A 23,795-nucleotide genomic window follows, 5' to 3' on the forward strand; every position below is an offset into this window, starting at 1 on the left:
ATGAAAGGGGTGTCTTAAGTTGCTTGGAAGGAGGGAGAAATTAAGTGACTTCAAAGCAGAGACAGGATTGAGTAGGAAATGCAATTAACTGTGCAGCAGAGAAAGAATATCTTTTATTTCAGATAAGATAAAATGAGTAGATAGATATAAAGGCATTAATGAAGAGAGATGGAAAAGGATTAGCATCTTCTCAATGGCCTAATCTTCTCTGTAATAAAAATGAGTGATGAAACACAAGATTGAGGGCCAGCAGCATGGGTTTGGATGGAGTTTGGGTGCATCCTAAGGGTTTAATAAGAAAAATCACCGACTTTCTAATTGGAAGAGTGTGAATCTTTGGGGCTGGGTTAACCTGAGTATTGGACTTTTTCCTACAGTAGTTAGGAGTGGTTAGGGTCTAGAATAGGAAAATATAAGAGATGAGGATTTATGATGAGGATGGGAAGACTTATCCAGGATACACTGTCAGATAGCTGAGGGAACAGAATAGATGGGTTGTAGATGGCCTGCCATGGCGTTCAGGCTGGCAAGAAGGTAAGTGACATCTGGGTGAATTGTGGAGACAAATGAGAGACATCGCTCCACAATCTAAAGGACTTGGGGGCAGTGCAGTGTCATGAGGCAGCCAGGCCTGGGAGGTGGCTGTTTGGAGATGAGGTAGAAGGAGTAATATAGAGGACATGGGAGTGGATGTTTTCAAAATGATCCAGGAGGAACCCTGAAGAAGGGAACGTTAAAGCCATTAAAGTTGCTGCTTGAGGATAAAGAAGAGCAGGGAACAAAACAAAACACCCAAAAGCTGGGGTTTTCTAAAGCCTTGGGGTGATGCTGCAGGTGGCATCAAGGCTGAGTTTCATTCTGCCCTTTGTATAGTCAGTCTGCCTGTGAAGTCATCTCTGATCTCGGATCCATGTGAAAGTCTCCAGCATTTGTCATCAAATGCCTTCAGCAGATTCTTGCTATTATATTGAGTAATCCAATCTCTTGTCTGTGTTTTTAGCTTGTACTATCAGCTAGCTGCTGTTGAAGCATTTGTGTGCAAATATCCCATTTTCCCTAAACATCCAGTAAATGCCCGAAGTTCAATGCTATGTTTTATATAGAGGTGCATAAATAGAAATTTTACTGGCTGACAGAAAGTAGTTATTCCCACACGATTGCACTAATAGTCACTATCACCAGTCATTCTCATTTTGGGCAACAAAGTGGCTCATAATGGGCTGAAGTCAAAAGAGGAAAATAGAAAGTCAAGAAGATAGCTTGGCAAACAATCCGGATGCTAAAACTATAAAATAAGATCTATGCAAGTCAACACAGACACTTCTGTGAGTCTCCCCAAGCATGACACTTGGCTAGACATGGTACAATGAGAAACCAAGGGCGGGCACTAGACACAGTCTGCCCCAAGTACGGGTCGTAAGGGAGTACATTGTTTGTAGAGAATGGTAAAATTATAACAAAACTGGCTAAATTAAGCTTAGATTTTTATTACCATGGTGTGCCGGAAATTCTAAGTTGAGTTAGAAACTTTTGCTGATCTAAGTTCAAAAAAGTTGATTCAGTTATAGTTGGATTGTACTAACATACCATAGATGTAAACTTCAACTTAGCACAGTTTTATTACTTAGCCTTTAGTAGGCATTGTCTTCTGCATGGAGGTTAATTCCAAGAACTCCCAATTACACACTTGGCCCCGACAGCAGACTCAGCTGTATGCATTCATTTAAAGAATAAGTTCATGAGAATCTGGAATCCTGAGCACTTGTTTTAGGCTTAATAGGGTCTCCAGCCCATATGGTTATACGTATATCTGTGTTAAACAGTAGATTCAGGATAAAGAATGGTAGCATCGTGGTTGTAAAGATGAACAGACAGCTTACTTCAGTTGGAAGCAATCAGAAGTCACTTCAGTTCTGTTACTGCAAAGTGCAAAGCATTCTCTGATCCTTGTGGTTATTCTCTCATGTGGCAATGTTCCTTCATGTGTCTTTTTTCCTTTTTTCCAAATTAATTTATTCTGTTTTCCATGTCTGTACAGTAATATTTATTTGGAATGTCTTTTAGCGGCACGATTATGGCTATGAAGTGCAAAACAAAGATTTTCACCGTTCGCATTTCTTGTCTGGCCATCATTATTATTCATTGTCTTTCATGATTATTACTGAAATGTCTTACAGAAGAGGTAGAGGGTACAAAAAAGATTTACTCCAGATGCCAAATATCTTCAGTCACCACTGCTGTGACTGTTTCGGAGTTGAACAGGATATCATCCTTGACCCTAGGACATATAGGCAGAGCAGGACATCTACACACACTGTATGTCTGCATCCACATAAACAACCATAACATGCGCTAAAATGGGACAAGAGATACAGGAATGATACCAGGAAATGTCTGAAACAGCACACGAAAATGAAAAGCGACTTCTCACCTATAGGCAAGATTCCGGAAAGCTTTCCTGGAAATAATGTGAAATGGGTTGTGTTTGCATAAGTAAAGATGGTGAAGTAAGTGACAGTCCAGATGACAGGAACAGCACAGGCAAAGGCTCCCAGTGGGACACTCTGGGGTACAGACATGGAACCAAGAGAACTATGGTTTGACAGTGATTCACTATCCTCGTTGTGCATCTGACTGACCCGAAGAATTTTTTTCTAATACACCTGTGTGGGCCACACAGCCAGAGATTCCGAATCAGTGGGCTGAAATGGGTCCCGGCATCAGTACTTTTTAAAAATCTCCCCGGGAGATGTTATTTTTAGTCAGGTCTAAAAACCACCATGAAAGAAAGGACTGTGGAAGAAAATAATGGACCTTAAGTGTTTGAAATGTATGGCTAAAAGCTATTTCTTCCCACATGAAAGAGTTTGCACTTAATTTAGCGGCCAGTGGAGAACTATTTTCGTTTTAAGAATACTTTAGCTTTCAGAAAAATCACACAAATAATATAATTCTGTTAACCCCAGTTTGTAGCTCTTCCATACATGCTTTGGGACAATTTTCATCTTGGACATGTGCCAACTCCAATTATAGTAACTAATTCTTCAGGATCATACATGGGGCAATGGCAAGTAGTAATTGCATTCTGGAGAAGAGGCAGCTGCAGGAGAAAAAGACAACTTTCTCATGAAGAACAACCAATATCGGATGAGCAGAAAATGTATGAAAGAATGCCCAGGCTGTCTTCACATGCAAGTTAACCCTTGGAATTCTTGATCACACCAGAAGATGGACAAATGAGTTGAGTTACTCTTTTTAAGAGAAAAAGTCACTTGCAATTTGTGAAGCAAAGAGGCACAGCCACAAACAGGAGCGGTTTGTTTTAATTAGATTGCACGTTTGGCCAGCACCCAAAAACATTGTTTCTCTATTGATAGGGATGCCGAATAAAATACGGGGCACTCAGATAAATTTGAATTTCAAATTAAAAAATTTGAGTAACTTTTTTAGTATAAGTGTGTGCCATGAAGTATAGTGTTTAAAAGTTACTCATTATTTACTGGAAATTCAAATTTAACCGGTGTTGTCTGTATTTTGCTAAATCTGGCAACCCGGACGTATAACCAAAATCTGAAATAATAGTCAACACAAAATAAGGAAAATAGAGAAGAGTTTATATTTAGAAGTATAAAAATGGAAGAAATTCCCTTCCCGTGAAGAAACTTTATCAAAGCAAAACACGGAAAGTTTGCCCCAGCTGTACGAGGTGCTTTAAGTTCCCATGCAGGTCCGCAGGAGACGCAATTCAGAGTGCAGGGTTTTTTTCTTCCTCTCACTTGTAAAAATGTTCCTGTTTAAAGAGACCTTAGGGAATCATCTCCCTTGCTCGTCAAAGTGTGTTGCGTGAATCAGCAGCATCAGCATCAGCAGGAAGACCTTGTTTGATATGCAGAGTCCCAGGCCCCTCCCCCACCCCAGGCCTACGAATCAACATCTGCATTTTAACAAGAGCCTCGTGATTTGTGAGCACATCCAGCTTGAGAAACACAGATTTAGATCTACAGTTCTCAAAAACATGCTCTAAGCAGATATAGGATCCAAAGGCCTCCTCGGGGCTGTGGGAGAGTGTGTAAGCCAGCGTCCTTCCATCACATGAAGAGAGACCTACTCTGTGCCATCTATCTGGGCTACTAGGCAAGGTTTCATTGGAACAAAGGATTTGTGACTTAAACTTTTTTTTTTTTTGATTAAAAAAAGAAAAATTTGAAAAACAATAATCCAAGTCATTTCATTTTCACAATGGGGGACCTGAGTAACAGAAAACATGTGACTTTGCCTAAGTCCTATGCTGGGAAGATGATGGGACAGTGATGCTGTTTAAGTCACCTGATCCCAGCCTCTTTCCGCTTCCCCACTGTTTGTCACAGAAAGTAGCACTAAACACCAGAAATTTCCATTGAACTGTTTGTCAAGTGCCATCGTGCACCACAGATGTCTTCCAGCTGGGCTTTGAATTTCAAAATCAGTGCCTTTTCTTTCACAGTCCTTTACTGTGTCTGAGCTTTGCTGTCTGAGCTGGAAGAGGGGTCTCCAGCTGCAGTTTTACGTATACACTGCTAACTGAGGGTACCCTGCAGGTTCGTTGATGGATATTTCAGCTGATTATCTTGCCGCAGACCATTGAGACGGATCCGGATAACTGTTCAATTAATAGTACTGAAGGAGTAATTAGAGAGAGTACCGGCTCACATAGCCTGCCCCAGTGCTGACGTATCACCGTGAACATCGACTTCTGAGTGTGATTAATCACATAAAGAATTCTCCAAAACGAAATCAGAGATCACCCACACATTACACACAGTAATGTTTTAAGGCATTACTTCCTGAATCTCTGTAATGAATTACACTCTAATCTGGTTTGAATTTTTCCATTTTCAGCATACATCCTGCTCGATTAGCAGGTGATCCTATGGCCCCTGTCAGTTTCTGCAACAATTTGAATTAGCTATTCTAGAAAGAAGACAGATTTGAACATGTATAAGCCTCAATTAAGACATATAAATACCTGGTCATCACCCATCACACTTTGTGGCAGAGCCAGACATAATGGCCAGGTTTTTGGACCCCTTTATCCACTGGCTAGATTTCTCATATAGCACCAACATCTTTAAGATTTTTCTATGAGAACCAAATATCCAGTCATTCCCTCACAGTCATTGTTTTCATTTGTAAAGAAAACTTCGCATATTGACAGAGAAAATAAATTTCAGTTAGAACTAATGTATATAGATTTCTCTTAAACTTAGAAATCCTAAAAGTTAGTGGAGAGAGGCAGAAGGGACCATAATCACAAGCAGCACCATACCGAGGAGTTTCTGAAACATTATTTTTCTACAATGTTAAAGTCAGTTATCTCAGGCAAGCAGATATGAGGATCCAACGAGTTTAGACGACAAAGCCTTAGATAACATTTTACAAATGAGGAAACCAAGGCCCAGAGAAATTGGGTGATTTATTTAAGACCATATAATTGACTTGTGATATATGAGAGTGTCCTATGAAGAAAGCAGAATTTCAGTCAAGTTTTACTCTTCGGCATTTTTAGGGATAAGATGGAGACATCGAGGAACTGTGAAAGAATGTAAAATCAGACCAAATTCTTAAAACCCCAGCTGCGTATTTGTTAGATTTGCGTATAAATTTTAAGTTACTATTATGGGAAAATATAATCTTTTTCTTTTAATCTAGTCAAAAACAACAGAGTAGCTAGAAACTTTTCAGTTTTGCACAAATAAAATAGTAGCCCTGCATAATTTTGTAGCTGTATTATACCTGTTCTATTCTGTTCACCTTTCCAGTGTTTATTTGAAACCCATGTTAAATCTTGCCTCCCTATAGGTTCCTCACTGTTCCAAACTAGGTTGTAGGTTGAGGATTTCTTTCCCCGGAAATGGTTTTTCTCTTTGCCCCAATAAGTCCACTTCTGAGAGTTTATAAAAGGAACTAGAGATATGCCTATCAGGTGAGTCGCAAAGATACCTATTATAACATTATTTATGTTGTCAAAATTTTTGGAAAAGCCATCAAAATCAAGTTGGCAATATAAATCCTGATTTAGTTGTAAGTAGTATACTCTATTAAGGTTTAAAATAATTTTTTAGAGGGGTGTTTCATGAATTTTTTTCAATGTGTACTTGGGGAAAAAAGGAGCTTATTAAACAGTATATGCAATGATTTAATGTTTCTAGAAATGGATGTAAGTGATGTACACTGATAGTTGAAACAAATTATGTGTGAATGGTGAAATCTCTGGTGATTTTAAATGGTTTGGGGGTACTTCTATGTTTTTTCCTACAACGAGTAGTAAAAAAATCAAGAGAAATTTTCTTTAAAGCTATATAATCAATTCAGAAAATAAGTTAGTTTTGTGTTAACAGAGGAAGCTTCACTGTCCAATGTTTTTGGACTTTATTTTAAGGACCTCTGTGATGAGCTCATAAAGTACACAATAAATATTACCAATAATCCTGGAATCTTTTCACCTAAGACAATTATCAACTTTATTTCTGACTTATTAAAAGAATAAGAATGTTATATTAAAAGAATGTTATATTTTTAAAACCGAAATAAAAATAGAACCATGTTCACGAATTTCAGTTGAGTTATACACAAACCACGGAATTTTAAGGAAGAATTTCTACGGTGGGAAGAATTAACAGTGGACGTAGATAGATCTCATTTTAGATCTTGGCTTTGTCAGTTGCTAGCTCTACAGGTTTGTGCAAAATGTAAATGATTGATTTGTGCATATCAAATGAGATCATATACGTAAGTCACCTAGTACGAAGCATGAGATAGTTAGGAGCTTAACAAAATATAACTTCCGCAAGCATCATCATCAGCATTCTCGTCATCTGTGCCCCTGTTTAATGCGTCACCTATGGCACCATATTTTTATGTGCTGGGTTGTAAATTGTTGCTAGATCACTGGGCTATACTTGCCAAGTGGACCCGCAGGCCAGGTGGGCCTTGGACAGATGGGAATTCAGAGTAAAGACTTAGTGAGCCCTTGACTCAGAGAAGGTAGGGGTAGTTGTGGCTTCATAGACCCAGTTGTGAGGTCACTGAAACCAGAGTGGGGGCTATAAATAGTGAGCACGGCGGCAAATCGGTATTTTCCCACAAAGAAGGAGTGACCACGAGTCACAGAGCTCATCTCCACAGAGATGCTTCTTGTATTTCCATTGACAATGATTTTTAGTTCCAACAAAGACACACTATTTTGCTATCTAGCCCTCTCTTAGTTTTACCTTGTTCTTTTGGAAAATAGGGATAATTCAGGTCCACTTACCTCATAGGGCTTAAACAGCTAATCCATACAAAGCATTCTGACCAATGTTATAGATGGCACATAATATTATTAGTAGGCAGAATGTCATTGGTATTTTTCCAGAAAGTAGAGTTAATACTCATTCCAACCTGACATAAACACTCTTCTACAGCCATTAATCATCGACATTGGAATGTAATTGGCAAATCCAGAAAGCCACCAACTGCCAGGAGATCTACACTGAGATTTAACACTTTCACATTACAATTCTATAGATAGAAATAAACTTCCTTCAGTGTTTGTCGTCTTATTTACTCCAGAGTTGCAGGCATTCTAATAAATGGAACAACAGTTTCCGGTGCTGTTGTGACCGTGACATACACTCAGTGTTTCAGCTGCTGTAACTTAGTAATTCATTTCTGTTTGTAAATCACAGGAGGTTTGTTTGATGGACGGAGCGCTGGAGAGAAATGCGCTCCTTTTGTCAGTACAAATATGCTGTATTTTAGGACTCGTGTCTACATGTGCAATTACTTAGTTCATCGGTTCAAGACGGTCCACGCCCTCTGCTGTTGGATGCTGTTTTCAGGGCTTGACATCTGTTCATTTTCAAGCACAAAAAGTAATATGTGAAAGTCTCTGCTTAATAAATAATTTCTTAAGATAGTAATGGATATTTCTTTCCGTTCATTTGCCAGGAAGTCTAGCACCATCGAAGTACATTTCTGAGTACCCTGCAGAATTGGACGGGCTTATGTTTTTGAATGGATTAACAAATAAAAAGAAGCAATATCATTATCGATTTCTAGAGAAGAGAAAGTATTAGTGGCTACATATTAAGAAGATTTGTTTTTTGGGTTTTTTTTAATGACAGTTCATTTTTGCCTAGTTATGTGTGGGCATTTATAGAATCTTTTAGACATAAATATGCATGAGACATAAAGGTTGCCTTTGAGAAGCTCTCAATCCTGTGGGGGCAGGTATGGCAAATGGACTGTCACTTGAGAGGTGCTGACAGTGCCATAATGAAATGCAGGCATGGGGCTTTGGCAGGTATATAATTCTGACCGTGGCAGTAATAAGAGATAATTTCACATGTTACTAAATTTAATTCAGACGTTGTTCTACAATATTTGGCAAATCAGTTTTTTCTGTGATGTGATCGTCACCCTGGTGTTCATTATTTCTGCATTTTCCCTTTTAGAGACGCCCAAGCAGATGGCCTGCGATGAAGTTTCGAAGAGGTTCTGGCCATCCTGCCTATGCTGAAGTTGAACCAGTGGGCGAGAAGGAAGGTTTTATTGTATCAGAGCAGTGCTAAGGTTTCTGGAACAGAACAGCACCAGTGCTGGCTTACAGGTGTTAAGACTAAAATTTGCCTATACCTTTAAGACGAACACACGCACGCGCACACACAAACACACACACACACATACCTAGATACACGCGCGCGCACACGCACGCAAAAGAGCCCTAAGCTGCTGTAGCCTGAAGGAGACAAGATTTCTGGACAAGGCCAGCCCAGAAAGGGTAAAAGAAAAATTAACACTTATACAAGATACCATTTACCACTGAACGTAGAATTCCGCAGTGGGATGGCGTCTGTAGTTCACTCAGAACATCTCCGGTGGACTTATCAGAATTATGACAAGATTACAATGCTATCGGCTTAGGTGCAGGGTTGCAAAGGGATGGAAAAAAAATAATCGTAACAAAGCTTTAGTTCATAAGGGATCTATACCTCTGGTTCAAATATACTTCTCTGATGTCTCAAAGACAACTGTGTTCCAAAGCCTGAACCCTTTTCACCCAGAAGGGTGAAGATGTTGAATGTTTCAAGATAGCTATGAAAAGTAGCTCATGCAGGAGCAAAAACCAACACAAAAGGTGGGGTTTCCTATGCTATCACCGGATGTGTGGCCAAAGGGTTTTGTTTTTCTGGTCTAGATCCACCTGTCCCAACAAGTTCATTACTTTATAGGACGAATCTTTTATCTGCACGGGAGGTGTAAACGATGCCTCCCTCTTCCCACAGTTGCTGTTCCTGGTTAATGCCCTTTCTATGAACGGTGACGGAATTTCCAAGCTTTTGGCTAAGGAGGAGGAAAGGGGGAGTGGCAAAGGAGGCTCTGGGTTCTGCCCCCCGCAGAATAAAACTTCTGATCAGTTTTGTGAAGCGTTGTCTCCATTTCCCAGCGGTGAAGTCCTATGAAGCCACAGTTGCTCTTGGCTGAAGGAAACGAAAAGATGGACAGTTCCTTAATCGTTTTTGAAGCAAAAATGTTAAGGGGTTCGAAACATAGGGGTATTTTTTTAACTTTCTGCCATTTCAGTACTAAAGGCCCATTTCATTTGTCTGTCCCCGGCTAAGAAGCCAGTCAAGTCAGCACATCCCTGGCGACAAAAAGAACGAAAGGACCCTGCTGAACCATACAGTAATTTTCTTTAAAGCACATAGTAGTTACATAAATATATATATAAATATATTTTTGTTTATAACTAACACAAGGCAGGCTCTTGTGACTCTTAAGAGTGCATTTGGTCATCAAGACAGCAAATGCAAGGTGCATTACTGCATACTTCCATAGAGTTGTAAAATAATCCTTAATATTAGAATATTTTTATGTCACTTAGCAAAGGTGGTTCAATTAGCTGCAGCGCCAATCATTTTCCTGCCTATTTGAGCCACCCTTTCATTCATGCCAACCCCCCTCCCCTCCCTGGCTGAATAAAGCCGATGTCAGAAGCTCCTCAGGGGAGCTGTCATTTGCCCTGTAATCACAATCCAGGTTTCGAAATTTCCCCCTGAACCAAGAAAGAAAAGTCATCCCTTCAAAGAGGAAAGTGGTTAATATATATACTGAGCTCCTAAAGTTTAAAATTCAGGTACTGCGTGTACAATTTCATCAACATCTCGACCCATGAAACTCACATCCTGTGCCAAGAAGCTGTTGGTTCTCGTAGGCTACAGTGTTTACCATTTGCAGATTCGGGTAGCAAGCAGCAGAGATCTCTTAAACAGCACTTTACAAACAGCATAGCATCTGTACACATTGTCTACATTGAATGACATCAGTCTACTAACAGAGTATCGTATTTATCTTCATAAATGTCCAATGTAAACTAGTGCCATTTTCCATCACATATATTATGCTTTACATTTTTAAGTACCTGATGAGGGTAGTAATTTTTTTCCTAACCTACTTAGTTAATAATTGACAAGCAAGGTGATTGAAGGATGTGATGACAATCTCTCTGCTGTAGCTTCATTCAGTTTATATGAAATATCCCAATTTGTTTCTTGTGGAGTAGGTTTGATCAGATAGCGATAACCAAGTGACTTGCCAATGTAACTGGTGCAACTGGTATTCTACAAAGACATAAGGGACACATAGACGATTCCTTTTAGGATAAGATGACTCTTCTTTCACTAGCTTTTGTGGTGGGTGTGGCTTCTGATAGCCATGGGTTGACAGTTATATATAAATCCTGCGTCTATAACCAACTCCTTACACAATTCTTTGAAATAGTAATATGATCTTCATACCCTCCCATTTGTAGAAAAGCATAAAACTCTCTGAATTGTTCAGTGAACTAAAGCACCAAGTAATAGGGACAACTTTTTGGAAGTAAAAAGGCTGATGGAGTGTGGGAAAGCTTCCTAACAGAATTGGGAGTTAGAGGTGGCGAGACATTACTGTGTATATGGATCAATTTTTAGTGGTCAAGGGGAAGGCTGGCCCAATCTTTTTTTCATGAAACTTTCATTCTGTTTTATATATCTGTTTTGTATATCTTGGTGCCCATTTACTACAAAGGAAGAGGAGACACACAGAGTTTCTGGAAATTCAAAATAGTTGCTGATGCTTTGAACTTTACCTATATTAAAGGACTCACCTTTAATATAAAGGTCACACCTGTACGTTACTTAATATACGATGGACATAATAAAGAATAACAATAACAATTTTAAAAATTATGAAGAGCAAAGGAACACATACAAACTTCTGGAGAAATCAAGTAAATGGTGCTACAGAGGAAGTTAGTTATTTCATCTTAATTATTTGTAAAGTAATAATCATTAAATTAAAGTATTAAAAGACAAGAAAAATATCTTAAGCCAACCAGATAGCAGTGACCACAATGTTGGTTGGTTTATGAAGGGTTTGGACTTCAAGCAAATAGAAAACTAAAGATAAATGATAACATACAATTTACCCCAATTATCATTTTAGTTTGAGATACCTAGGACATTTGCTAATCTGTCACATGTAGCTTCTAGAGCTATGCTTTCCAATATTATATCCACTAGCCAGATCTGGCTACTTAAATTAATTAACATTAAATAAAAATTTAGTCACACTAGCCACATTCAGGTGCTCAGTAGCCACATGTGGCTGTGGCTGCCATATTAGACAACGCAGAACATTCCTATCATCACAGAAAATTCTATCACCCAGTGCTGTAGAGTTCTTTCCTTTCAATTCCCCTTCCTTGAAGAAAAAAGAGGAGGAGGAAAAAGAGAAGATTTTGTAGTTCTTGGCCATATCTAAGCATTTTGATTGCAGGCAGGCATCCTGAGGTGGTGAAAAAAATACCAGCTGACCCAGCTTTGAGTCTCCACGATGTTATTTTGGGAAAATCACTTTTACCTCAATGAGTCTCCATTTGGAAAAATAAAAATATTTTTGTCCCGTCTTCCTTACAAGATGATGATTATGCAGATTGACTAAATGTATAGATGTACAGACTTTTAAAACCTTACGTCAGTGTAATCCAAATAATGCACAGCCGTTGGTCTAGAACCAGCATTTGCATTTAGAGGAAGAAAAGTCCATCCATCCACAGAGCACTCAGAGACAATCAGGTCGATACACTTCTTGAGAAAATGCCAAAGGAGAATACATTCAAAGCACCCAGCAAAATTACTTAAATTCCTTCTCTCCCATCATAATATTTTCTCAATATTTCCTCTGCGTGACCCTCCCTATGTGCATCCTTCAACTGGCTTAGTTCTTTATTATGTAGAGTCACTTAGCCACTCTAGTTCCTTCTGATTTCTCAGTTTATTCTGCACGGCAAAGGGAAGCCTAGGAGCTGACCAGCAGGCTTCTCTTTAGAAAGAAATACCCCAAACACAAATAACTTCAAATATTTACTTTATCCCTGTGACACAAATGTAAGGGGCTATCACAATTAAAATGTAACTATGTGGAACTTAATTCTAAACGTAAAAATTTGCAAATGCAGATTATGTAAAAGGAATATTAATTATTTTAAATGAAATTATGCTAATATGCAGCTAGTATATATTCCTAGTATAATTTGTTAAGTTTGGGGCAAAAAAAATTATTTCCTCATTCTGAAAGAGTATGAATTCGGTGATGCCCCTAGGGTCTGTTGTCCATTTGAGAAAAGTTTTGTTAGAAGCCACGCTTGGGTTCAAGACGCTTTCATTCCATGATAAGAAGTGAATATTTAAATAAGCCTAACTGAAAAATAGGTCCCATGTTTATGGTTTCTTCCTCCTGTGAAATGTTATTTTGTTTTTTATTCCTTCAGGCATTTCTCAGATGTTTTATTATGGTGCGCTTTACTAATTCCAAAAGATCGCTCTTGCTTTTTCTTTTCCACCCACCTTTTGGCTTCAGCATCCATATACTAGAATCCTGGGAAGTCATCTAATTCAACGTCTTCGTGTCACAGATCAGAAAATTGAAGCCTAGAGAGATAAAGTAATTTTCCCAGTGTCAGAACAGATTCTTGAACTTGAAATTCCTGTTGGGTTATCTTTGTTCCAATTCTCCTTGCCTGCCCCCCTGTGTCAGCCAACCAAGAAGCTCAGAAGGCACGGTCCATCTAAAAGCCAGCTTTATTTGCTATATTGACTATCTGCTCTGTTCTATAATATGGAACAGTGGACCAATCTTGCTCTATGATGCTGTCCTAAGAATGATGCCATTTTTATAACAACCAGTGATTTTAAATTCTGGCTGTTACAGGGTCTTTATTTGGTTTTTCACGTTCCGTGCCACCACTGTGGCCATCTAAGTTAACGATACTATTTCTCTTTTGCCATTTATAATTTTTCTGCCTTTATTTCATTTCTTCTCAAATGTACCTGAAAACAAGTACTCTTCATAGCAGATTTTCTTACCGTATATATAACCACAGTCTTTATTTGCTTATTAAACTATCTGAACTTTTTTGCCCTAAAGTTTTTTAAGCAAATATTATGAGGTATAAGGTATTACCTATCACACATCTACTCATGTTACATTGTGTTTGTAAAGCACTTTAAATTTTACCAAGCACTTTGATTCATCTCTTTATTTGTTCATTTATTCAACCACTCAATCAACTTAAATATTTTTTGAGCACCTAAAGGAACCAAATCCCCGTGCTAGATTTTATGATCTATAGTAATAAACACAAATAGCGAAAGATCAACCATGTCCACGGACAACTGGAATATGGTAAAATCCTCAAACACAGTTTGGCAAGTAGAATTAATATTACTCTATCCAATTTCCAATTCCAATCGTCTGTTCTACTTCCACAAGGAACTGTCAGGTCTTTGCCTAAATAATGTTTCTGAAACATGATGCATCATAGCACATCTGTGCTGTTTGCTCTATTTCAAATTATCTGGGTTTTTTTTTTTTTTCATTGATGAGCAGAAAAGTTACTCATACAAAGTTGTTCCAGACTCAGAAAGACTTTCCTGGCCGCTTGAATTCTTTCTGACCAGATGTACCAGAAAGTTTCTATTGCAACTTTCTGAGTTATCAATGCCATAGTTTTAAGGTATTCCATAAGCACCAGTGTATGAAAGAAGCATTTGCACTTTAAGTGTGTGTGGTTGTTTGTCACTTATTAGACTGCTCAGGTTTCCTCAGTCTCAGCACTATTGACATTTTGGGGCTCCTTACTCGTTGTGGGGGGAGGGTGGTCCCATGTATCGCAGGGTGTTTGGCACTTCCAGGGCTTCTGTTGACTATATGCCAGGAGCTCACACTCACACACATACACACCCCAGTTGTGACACTCCAGACATTGCCAAATGCCCCCTGGGGTGGGATGGGAAAATCTACTGGATTATCTGGTGAGCAAAATATAGCAGGAGAAAACTTAATCTTGATCAGAGGTAGCATTTGTTTACAATAAGATTTGGAATCACAAACTCTGCGTTAGAAGGGACTTTAAAAGTCACGAATTCAGCCACAACCCAACATCATCCTTACCTCTTTCTCCATCTCTCGGCATTTCAAATTTATTGAGAGAAGATCAGAAGGTCAGTGATCTCTGGAAACTTGGGAATTGACGTTTTCAGAGCTAGAGATAAGGCTGTTTGGGAATTACGTTCGCGGCTGTGATAGCTGCTGCGTGACTTTTGCCTCAGTTTGGGGCGCTCGGCGTCACACAACTTGAGTATCTCAGAGACTCGGAGTTTTCCTTCAGCCACTTCACACATCTACAGATCTTGTTCCTTTGTCTTTGCCTTCAAAATATGCAGAGAAGTTGAAGTTTGGTGCTTCTCGTTTTAAGGTATCTGGATGAGCTTTCTATTTCTGATACTGATTTTTTTTCTTTTAATTGTCCTTCTGTGGGCAGGGGGGAACATTTGACTGTTCCAAGTAATAAAAAAATTGGAGTTCTCAGAGTTGAAATGTTTAAATCTATCAAGCCAAAGTTCCTGCTGGTTCGATGTGCCTTATGTCAGTTTTCCTGTGGGGTAGGGTTTCCTGTGGATAACGCTTAATCCCATCCATTTGTACTTGTGTCTAGTCTGCACCAATTAAACGACTTGGTGAAGTTATACAAAGACAGCCCCTTAAGAATATTCCCATAAATTACAGCAAAACCCCAACTGGAATATCAGGTTTCTTTTTATTTGCTAAAAGACCAACCCAGACTTTGAAAGCATTTGCAATCATTGACCACAAGTTCTAGTATGGATACACAATTGAAAGCCTTGATTATGAAGTCTAAGGGTATAGAATATTGACAAGCACACCCAGAGTGAGCTCTAAGAAGACAATCATGGAAATCAGAAAATCATAACCTAGGAGACCCTCAAGTCCTGTGTGTAATTTTCTACTCTTCTACTGGCATATCAGACAGTTTGGAGTTACTTAATGTTTTGATTAAGGTGGCCTTCTGATTTCCACTTAAATTGTAATATAATTGCCTAATTATTGCCTCACATAACTTTTAAACTGTCTAGTGCCCACTGCTCTCACAATGATTATTGCAGAGAAGTAAGATGGTAATTATGAAGGCAAAATTACATGGTTTGTTGAATCAGTTCTCCTTAGAAGTTCATGGAATATATCATCATCACTTCTCAGTGTTAATTATTGTTGATTTTCAGATCGCTGTCCACATTGAATGATTCTATTACTTTACATCCAGATTAAAAGGCTAGAAAAATATTAATGCAAATTCCATGCTGATACTCATCTTTTTCTAATTTCTAAGATTTATTAACATTTGAGAAATACTAAAAAAAAAAAAAATCCTCTCATGGAATACAGTAAAACAAGTAATTTGATGTGGCAGATAGCAATGTGTCAATTTTTAAAAACTCCCTCTTCTCCCTAGCATTACAAAAAAATGCATATTCATATCACTTACTCATCATGCAGCTATAAACCTTCTGTGCCTATGAAATAGATACATAGCATGAAACTAATCTTAGACATTTGCTATGTGGGGAGCGATAAAAACATAAGAGCGAGTGGATGGGGATGATTCACAGAAAAAAATAAACATCAAGATAGGCTATGAAGCAGAGTTTTCATCTTTTTCAGATCAATGTGCAAATATTTAGTGAGGCTCAGCTCAGTTTTAGGTCATTCAGACACTGGGACAGATCCTGCAAGTTATGCTGAAAACATGTGACATAACAGTAAAGGATGTCCCCAGTTAATCAAAAATTCAACCATCGTCCACCTGTACCTCTGCTGTGGCACCAAACTAAAATCACTGAGGCCTTTGTTGCAGAGAATTCGGTTACTTATGGTCAGGTAATGACCAAAGAAGAGACTTTCCATTTATCTCACTGTGACTTACAAGGCACGTCCCTTTGGTTCCCTTACCTCGGAGATCATGAGAGAGCCACCCACACACAGGCAACAAAATACAATAAAAATAAAAGTGATTTTTCCGAGGACAGGATAAGAAAGGGCACTTTCAGCTGTGGACCCATAGCTAGATCTCTGTGAAGTTTGACCATCTCGAGACCCAGACTCAAAGACTATTGTCTAGACATTGCTGTCAGTCAAGTCCAAGCGACCGTTTTACAAGCGTTCGAACAAAAACAGTCTCAGATTGTCATATTTGTCGGAGGGCAATAAAAACTCAAAGTAAGTGTCCTCCACCAGGCTGCTCTGAAAATCGCGTTAAGTGAAGTCAGATCTTCCCTTGCTAAGAAATGAGAAAATCATCTTAGGGAAGCGAATTAAGTTTCTTTAGACACAGACACTGTGTATAGTATAACTCGATCTCGGGGCCTAGCCGAGAGCGGGCGGGGGAGTCTTTTCATAGGTTGGTCAAAACAAATCTCTTATTTGCCTCATTTGAGACATTTGGACAGTGCCTGGGAAGTACATTATTTTCAGGGGGAAAAAAAGACGGCCTTTTTTGCATGCCAGCCGGGATCATGGGAACGTCCAACGCCAGGAATTTACTCCTGTTTCCGGTAATTCTGCTTGCAGTAATTTGAAATGAAATGTTGACATGGGAAAGGAGTTGGGCCGTCTGTGTTTTATGCCAGTTGCACCAGCGCAGAGAGTATTTGTAAATGCATTTCAAAGCGGATGTAATCGTACCCATTGTCAGAGTCACAAAGCTTAGCGTGGCACTGCTGAAAGCGAACGCTGCGGGGAAAGCTGGCCCTCCAAATCCAGTCGACGTGGAACAAGAGGGCAGCCCGCGTGGGTGAGCACAGCACACTGCAAGTTTGTTTCTCCCCGTTTCCCGGAGGCCTGTCCATCAAATCAAGGATGCATCTTTCAGGCGAAGGTTAATTTTACAGAGGTTTTTCAAAACTTCCATTTAATACAAGGCTTGGGAAACTGAGCCTTTAGCAATGACTGCAGTCCTCTGAGCATCGTTTCTATGTCCTTTGCCACATCAGCGAGACATTCCCAGGCCACGTTCCTTCATGATAAAATAACGTGGGCATTCTCCGTGATGACCTCACGCTTGCCGTACCCGAACCTGCGAGTGTAAAAATGATTGTATCTGAATTTGCACTAATGGTGTCTGATAGCGGAAGAGGTGTGATCCATATTGAAATCCACTGTTTAAATTCAATAATTCAGATGCTCCATACTTCTGCAAGCTTCTTGATTACTTTCGCTGTAAGAATAATTATCTAAGTTTGAATGTATTTCCTTACAGCCCATTCGTTTGCTGCCTATCTTTTACCTGGATATCATTATGTTTGCAATAAGTCACTAAAGCTTTCCTCACACATCTTCTTAAACCAAGTTTTTCTGCAATTCTTCTGGTTCTGCTTCCAGTCTGTGGGAAATCTTTTTTTTTTTCCCTAGGAATAATTTTGTAAGAAAGCCAGTGTATCGACTGCCACCATGACACAATTCATCTTTAAAGGTCTGGAAGTGAGTGGTGACGAAATGTTACCTGTGTTCTCTCTGTTGAATGCTATTTTCAGAATTAAATCGCGGTTTTTCCACTTTCAATGCAGTCAACAAATTTGGGGGTTTTAGGAGGGGGAGAAGGGAGCAATTTGTGTAATACTGCTGTCATATTTGACTACGTATTAAAAACAATAAATGATCATTTTCTTTAATTTCTTAAATATGCTTACTTTCATTTTTCAACATAGTTTTCTTTTCTGTAATTAGTTTTCAAAACATTTTAACCTCTTGTGGGAGAAAATTAGTGAAGAGTCCAGAGCCACAGTCTAACGATGCCATAGAAAATCCTTTTGCTTCTAAATCTTCCCTAGTGTGGGGACCGATACCAACTAGAGTGAACTGTAGAAAATGAAGCACCTAGCATGTCATAGATACAACTGGGTAGAGACTCGGTCCCTGCCCAAAACTCCCAGAGCCCAAATATTGAGTTCTAGATGAGAGACGTGGGTTTTTAGCTGCCATCTTGAATCCTAGTACTGGAATAAGTCAGGTTGTTTCAGTTCAGTTCTTGCCACTGTCACTGGTCTTGGCTTATGAATCCCAGTGACTTTCCAAGCGAGTTACTGAAGTTTCTCCGTTATTCCATCCCCTTTTCCCAAACTGGAAATGATCGTACCTATTGCTCAGGGGTTTTGGGGGCATGTGCCTCAGCTAATCTACGTAGACTCTCTGAAGTGATGTGATTTGAATTCCAAACGTTCTTTCCCTGTCTCTTCACCCACCACTTTTGGGTCTAATAACATCGACTTTTAAATAACATCGACTACACACAGGCCTGGACCCAGGACCAGGAAGCAGGTGCCTCAGCTACGGGAATTCCACTCAATGGTTAAGCAAGCGCTCTGTGCAACTCAACACTGATTTTTCAGATCTGACCTCTGCATGGATCTTTTGGACTGTATAGATTAAACTTTGATATCATGGAGTAAATTCAGAACTACAATTTTAAACGGCGTGAATTGTCTTTAGGATGCCAAATTGCAAATGCAAATCCTGCAACTTTCCCTAACAACAGAAACATTAAGGCCGGTGCTTTGAAAAATCATTTAATGTGCGCCATTTCTTTACATGATGCAGTGCAAATGTTAAAGAAAAAAAAATGCTAATGACAGTCATACAACTTTTAAATGAGCTGTAGACGTATCTTATGAATCGAGACCACGTCCTCTCCTCACAGGTCCCCTAATCCAAACCACTCTTTCCAGAATCAGAACCTTTTGACAGGCAGCTGGGAATGTCATCCTCTCAGTTTATTTCGACAAATATTTATTAAGTGTCTCACCTGTGCTGTGCAGTGTGCGTGACTCCAAATCTACAAGAACAAAAAAGACAAGGTCCCTGTTTTCATTTAGCCTGTAGCCTACAGTACAGTGCGGGGGATGGGGGGGAAGAGGGAGGGCGAGGAGGAGGGATGGGGGAGACAAACATTTAAACAAATGATGTGGCAAATCATGATTATAAGTCCGAGGATAGAAATATTTACTCATACAGTGAAGTCACGGAGGAGGGAAGCGTTCATTCCATATGGAAGGGGTCAAGAGAGTTTCCACAGAGCAAGTAATATTTGAACTTGGTCTTGAAAGGTGAGTAGAATTTCATCAGAGACAGCACAGGCATACCAGGGACAGGGTGGTTATGACAAAATGGACTGGCCGGGGCAGAGGGAACGCAGAAAGGATGACTGGAGAGTAGGCCTGGGCCAGAGAGTTAAAACTCTGATGACACCCATAGGACGTCAGAGTCTACCTTCAAGGCAATAGATGCACTGGATAGTTTCTAAGCAGAGGGCGCATCTCATTCCAACTACTTTAGAAAGATCACCGAGTAGTCAAAGCAGTGGATGAATGGCAGGAGAGAAAACCGGGAGACCATTCTGGAGACAGCTGCTCAACTCTGGCTACTGCTCCACAGCGACCGTTGCTTCTTAGTTCTCAGATCTTCACCTCCACATCTCCAGATCTCAGGCCTCTGCTAATAAAACCCAATCCCATCAGCACGTGTGAAACGTCCTACTCTCTTCCAGCAAATTATACGTTCCCTTCCCCCAAAAGTGACAGCACAGCACAACTGGACAGATTTTCCTGTGAAATCAGCTAGACCTGCCCAGATGTACAGCAGGGGCTCTGTTTTTTCATCTTCTAAAAATCACGGGACAACCTAGATCATCAAGACTGCCTGAGGTGGAGGCTAACTTTCCTCCATGTTGAGAGCGAGACAGGATGATGACACATACCGAGTTCTTCCTGGTCAATATAGACTTATTAGTTAAATCATTCAAGGTTTGAATTAACACGTCAGCCCTGAAGTCAATGATCCAATATTCGTTCTTATTTAATGTTAATACTTAACCTGCCGGGTCGTCCTCAGAATTAATGAATTAGTAAATACACAGTGTCTGTGGTTATCACAAATCTCAGCAAATCTGAGGTAAAGAAAGGATTTGGAAAGATAAAAATGGGTTCGCTTTCAGAGGGGGACCAGAGGCGTGATGAAGGTGGCACAGGGGCTACAGTCAAATGTCACTAAAAGGCAGAACCAGATCTCAGACCCAGTGGGGAGACAAGGAACGCCTTGATTGACGAAAATGAAAGAAAAGACTGAAGAGATGTGAAGCAGTCTGCGGCGAGATTTTCATGCAAAGTGCCTCTGGATGATTTGGGAGTACACTGAAGTATTTCAGAACTCCCCAAGGAAGCAGCTAAACACCTGATTCGGTCACCAAGGAGGCTATGCAGATGTCAGGCATGAAGCCAGCTGGTTCCCACAAACCTGACTGCTTATAAAATCATGGCCGTGCAGTTCAAGTGCATTCTCATTATGAGGGCGTGCGGGGTGCGCCCTGGAGGTGTAAGAGCTTGTCGAGGGACAGAGCCTAACAGTTTTGTCATAGTCCTGCATGCCTCCTATGGACAGGTAGCCAAATTTCATACCTGCACCCCATGACCCTGGCAGGGAGATGGGAGTGCAGAAGTAAAGACAGGAAACAAACAACTGCCTTAGCGCACGCTCATTCCCCGATGCAGGGGGTGGGCACGCTGAGAAATGTCATCTACACGTGTGCTTCTCCAGTTCTAAATGCAGGGCAATTATAATTTTTGGAAATTTCAAAAATGTGTCAAAGAGAGAAAGCCAGTGAGAGTCCTTCTGAATTTGCAATTCTGCGCCATGTAGGAACTCCAGCCTTTCTCCGCCTGATGGGCTTATTATTTTCTGTGAGTTACTATCACTTTGAAGACACACAGAAATGTACTTGGCCTCCCAGGGTAAATACACTTCACAAATGCCAGCATCTCTTGATAAATGTTAATTGACCCCTTTTTAATGTGCATTTCTCTTAACAGCTACAACAAACTTTACTTAGAACTATTGAACTTCCACCAGATATTCTCCTGACATTTTTTTTTTTTTTTTTTTTTTGCAGTGAACTTTACCAACATTTTGGGGTTGCAGGATAACACTGGGCTATTTTTTTTTTCCTGGTTTTTTTGTACAATCACAATTTAGATTTCCTTTTGAAAGGATTTATTGTGGCATGAGCCTTGATAGAACGTGAAGCAAATTCTCTGGCTGCAGTTTGGCTGTTAGCCTAAAGGATGAGATACATAAATTATTCTAAACGCCATAGAACCTTGCGTTTTTTTTTTTATTTCTTTCCAGAAGGTTATAAACCTGCGTCGTAGTGCCTCGAAGTGAGATACTGACCGAGCAAGTGCACATCGCAAGAAACAAAATCTAGCGACTTGCCAAAAAATGAAGCACCCTGTCGCTTGCATTTTAAATGAGGTGTCATTCTTTTGAGGAAATGTGTGTTATTTGAACAAGACCAGACCAGATCTCAGTGGGTTAAGCAGCAGTTAGGCAAATAAGAAAGTAGCACTGCTGTTAGAAAAGTGAAGAGGCCTTCAGTGTCCCAGGAGACTTCCAATAGCACAGAACACAATGAACTGGCAGGGAGCATGTGCAGGGAGGGCAGCCATGTCGGTTTTCTATTGTTTTACATTGTGCCCTCATATGAAGCTTCATCGGGGCGCTGGGACGGGAGCTCATTTACTTCACAGAGATTGCTGCAATCTGATTTCCTTGACAAAACCACAATCGGGAGCTGACCTGGCAGTCCCGCTCGGAGGCGTGGAAATATCAGTTCCTGCTGAAGTTCCCGCTAACACAGGAAGGAAGGTCCAGTGATTGCTGTCTGGCCTTCTGATAAATGTCAAACCAGGATCCCCTTATCATCAAGAGCTTCCTCTGGGGTATCTGCTCTCGAGTTTACACATGTCAGTTTCCTGAGATAAGTTCTCTGTCTGTGCCAATAATATGAGATATCAGGCCATCTGATACCTGTCCAAGTGGCAGTTAAGGGGACGAACTCTGTGACATCCCACAACTGGCCTCTCAAAGCCCAGGATTCTTCATCAATAAAATGAGGATTAAAATAGTACTGACTTCCTAGGATTACTGTAACAAATGAACTAAAATATTTAGAGTTGTATTACGCCATAATACACAATAAAAGTTAGTTAAGCCATCATTATTGTTGCCCATGAAAGAGACATTGACTTTGTAGCAAAAATGCTGTCTTCGTCCTTAAGTTGAAGGGAGGGGAAAAAAAAAAAAAGTAGAGAGGAACAACGAACTAACAGAACAGATTGGGAAATAAGCGGTTCAAAGTAGAAGCTGCATGGACAGAAAGCTACTTTCCTCAGAACCCACTTACTCATTCTCCCTGCAAGTCTTATTTCTCTCCACTGCCATCTTCCATTCTGAAAGATTTATCAGAGGGAAAAGGAAGTAGCTTGAAACCCCAATGATGAAAAATAAATAAATAAATACCAAAACACGACAGGAAACTTATTTAGAGAACATTTGGTCATAGAATTTAAAGAGATACTTGTCTTTATATATATGTGTGTGTGTGTATACATACACACATTATACATACATATACAGTGGTGCCTTGAACAACTCAGGGTCAGTTGAAAATCCATGTATAACTTTTGATTCTCCCCAAAACTTAACTAATAGCCTACTGTTGACCAGAAGCCTCACCAATAACATAAACAGTTGATTAACACATATTTTTCCTATGATGTATATATATGCTTTTTTCTTACACTAAGCTAGAAAAAGAAAATGTTATTAAGAAAGTCATAAGGAAGAGAAAACACATTTGCAGTATTGTACATATTTATTGAAAAAAATTCATGTATAAGCTGACCCATGCAGTTCAAACCCCTGTCTTTCAAGGGTTTACTGTACTTTATTCAATTATTTATGGTTTTATAGGAAAATCAAGTAAGGCTTCTGAGTGTTATTTAAAAACTATTCTTATATGTCTGTATTTAATTTCTCTGTTTGAAAAATGAGAAAAATATTTCCAACATATCTCAAAGTAGTTTAAAATAGAATTCTAAAATGAAAAGTGATTTCAGTGTACGCAACCACGTTTTACACTGACGGCCCACGTTACAGATTCCAGCCTCTGAACTGTTTCCATCCGGGGAACGTGTCTGACATCAACTATGTGGGTTTTCCCCACATCAACCATCTCCTCAACTCTATGGACATACAAAGTGTCCTACAATTCAGTTCAGTTCTGACACTAACTACCTGGAGTGAGCATGGACCCAGGAGTTTAAGGGCTCCGTCCCACAAGACTGCCTGCCTCCCCCTGCCCCCGACCCCACACTGGACTGACTGGCTTCTGACCAACCAAGAGTCTATGATCCCCTCCTTGGGTTCCATAATTTGCTAGAATTCTCACAGAACTCAGGCAAATAGCTTACTTACAATTGCCGATTTATAAGGAAGTCTACAACTGGGGAACAGCCAACAGAAGAGATGCATAGGGCAAGGTATGG

At 39.8% G+C, this 23,795-nt stretch overlaps 1 protein-coding gene across 1 annotated transcript in view; it reads left to right on the forward strand.

Annotated features, from left to right (window-relative positions):
- The window catches only part of PLXDC2 (plexin domain containing 2), a 387,427-nt gene extending 377,981 nt beyond the window's left edge, over positions 1-9,446 (forward strand). Inside the window, exon 14 of the mRNA XM_011364384.2 lies at positions 8,475-9,446. Coding sequence (XP_011362686.1) covers positions 8,475-8,591 — 117 coding nt within the window. The 3' untranslated portion in view covers positions 8,592-9,446. The remainder of the gene's footprint in view (positions 1-8,474) is intronic.
- The last annotated feature ends 14,349 nt before the right edge of the window (positions 9,447-23,795 follow it).

Source organism: Pteropus vampyrus, unplaced genomic scaffold, assembly GCF_000151845.1.
Source record: "Pteropus vampyrus isolate Shadow unplaced genomic scaffold, Pvam_2.0 Scaffold96, whole genome shotgun sequence".
Lineage (NCBI taxonomy): Eukaryota > Metazoa > Chordata > Mammalia > Chiroptera > Pteropodidae > Pteropus > Pteropus vampyrus.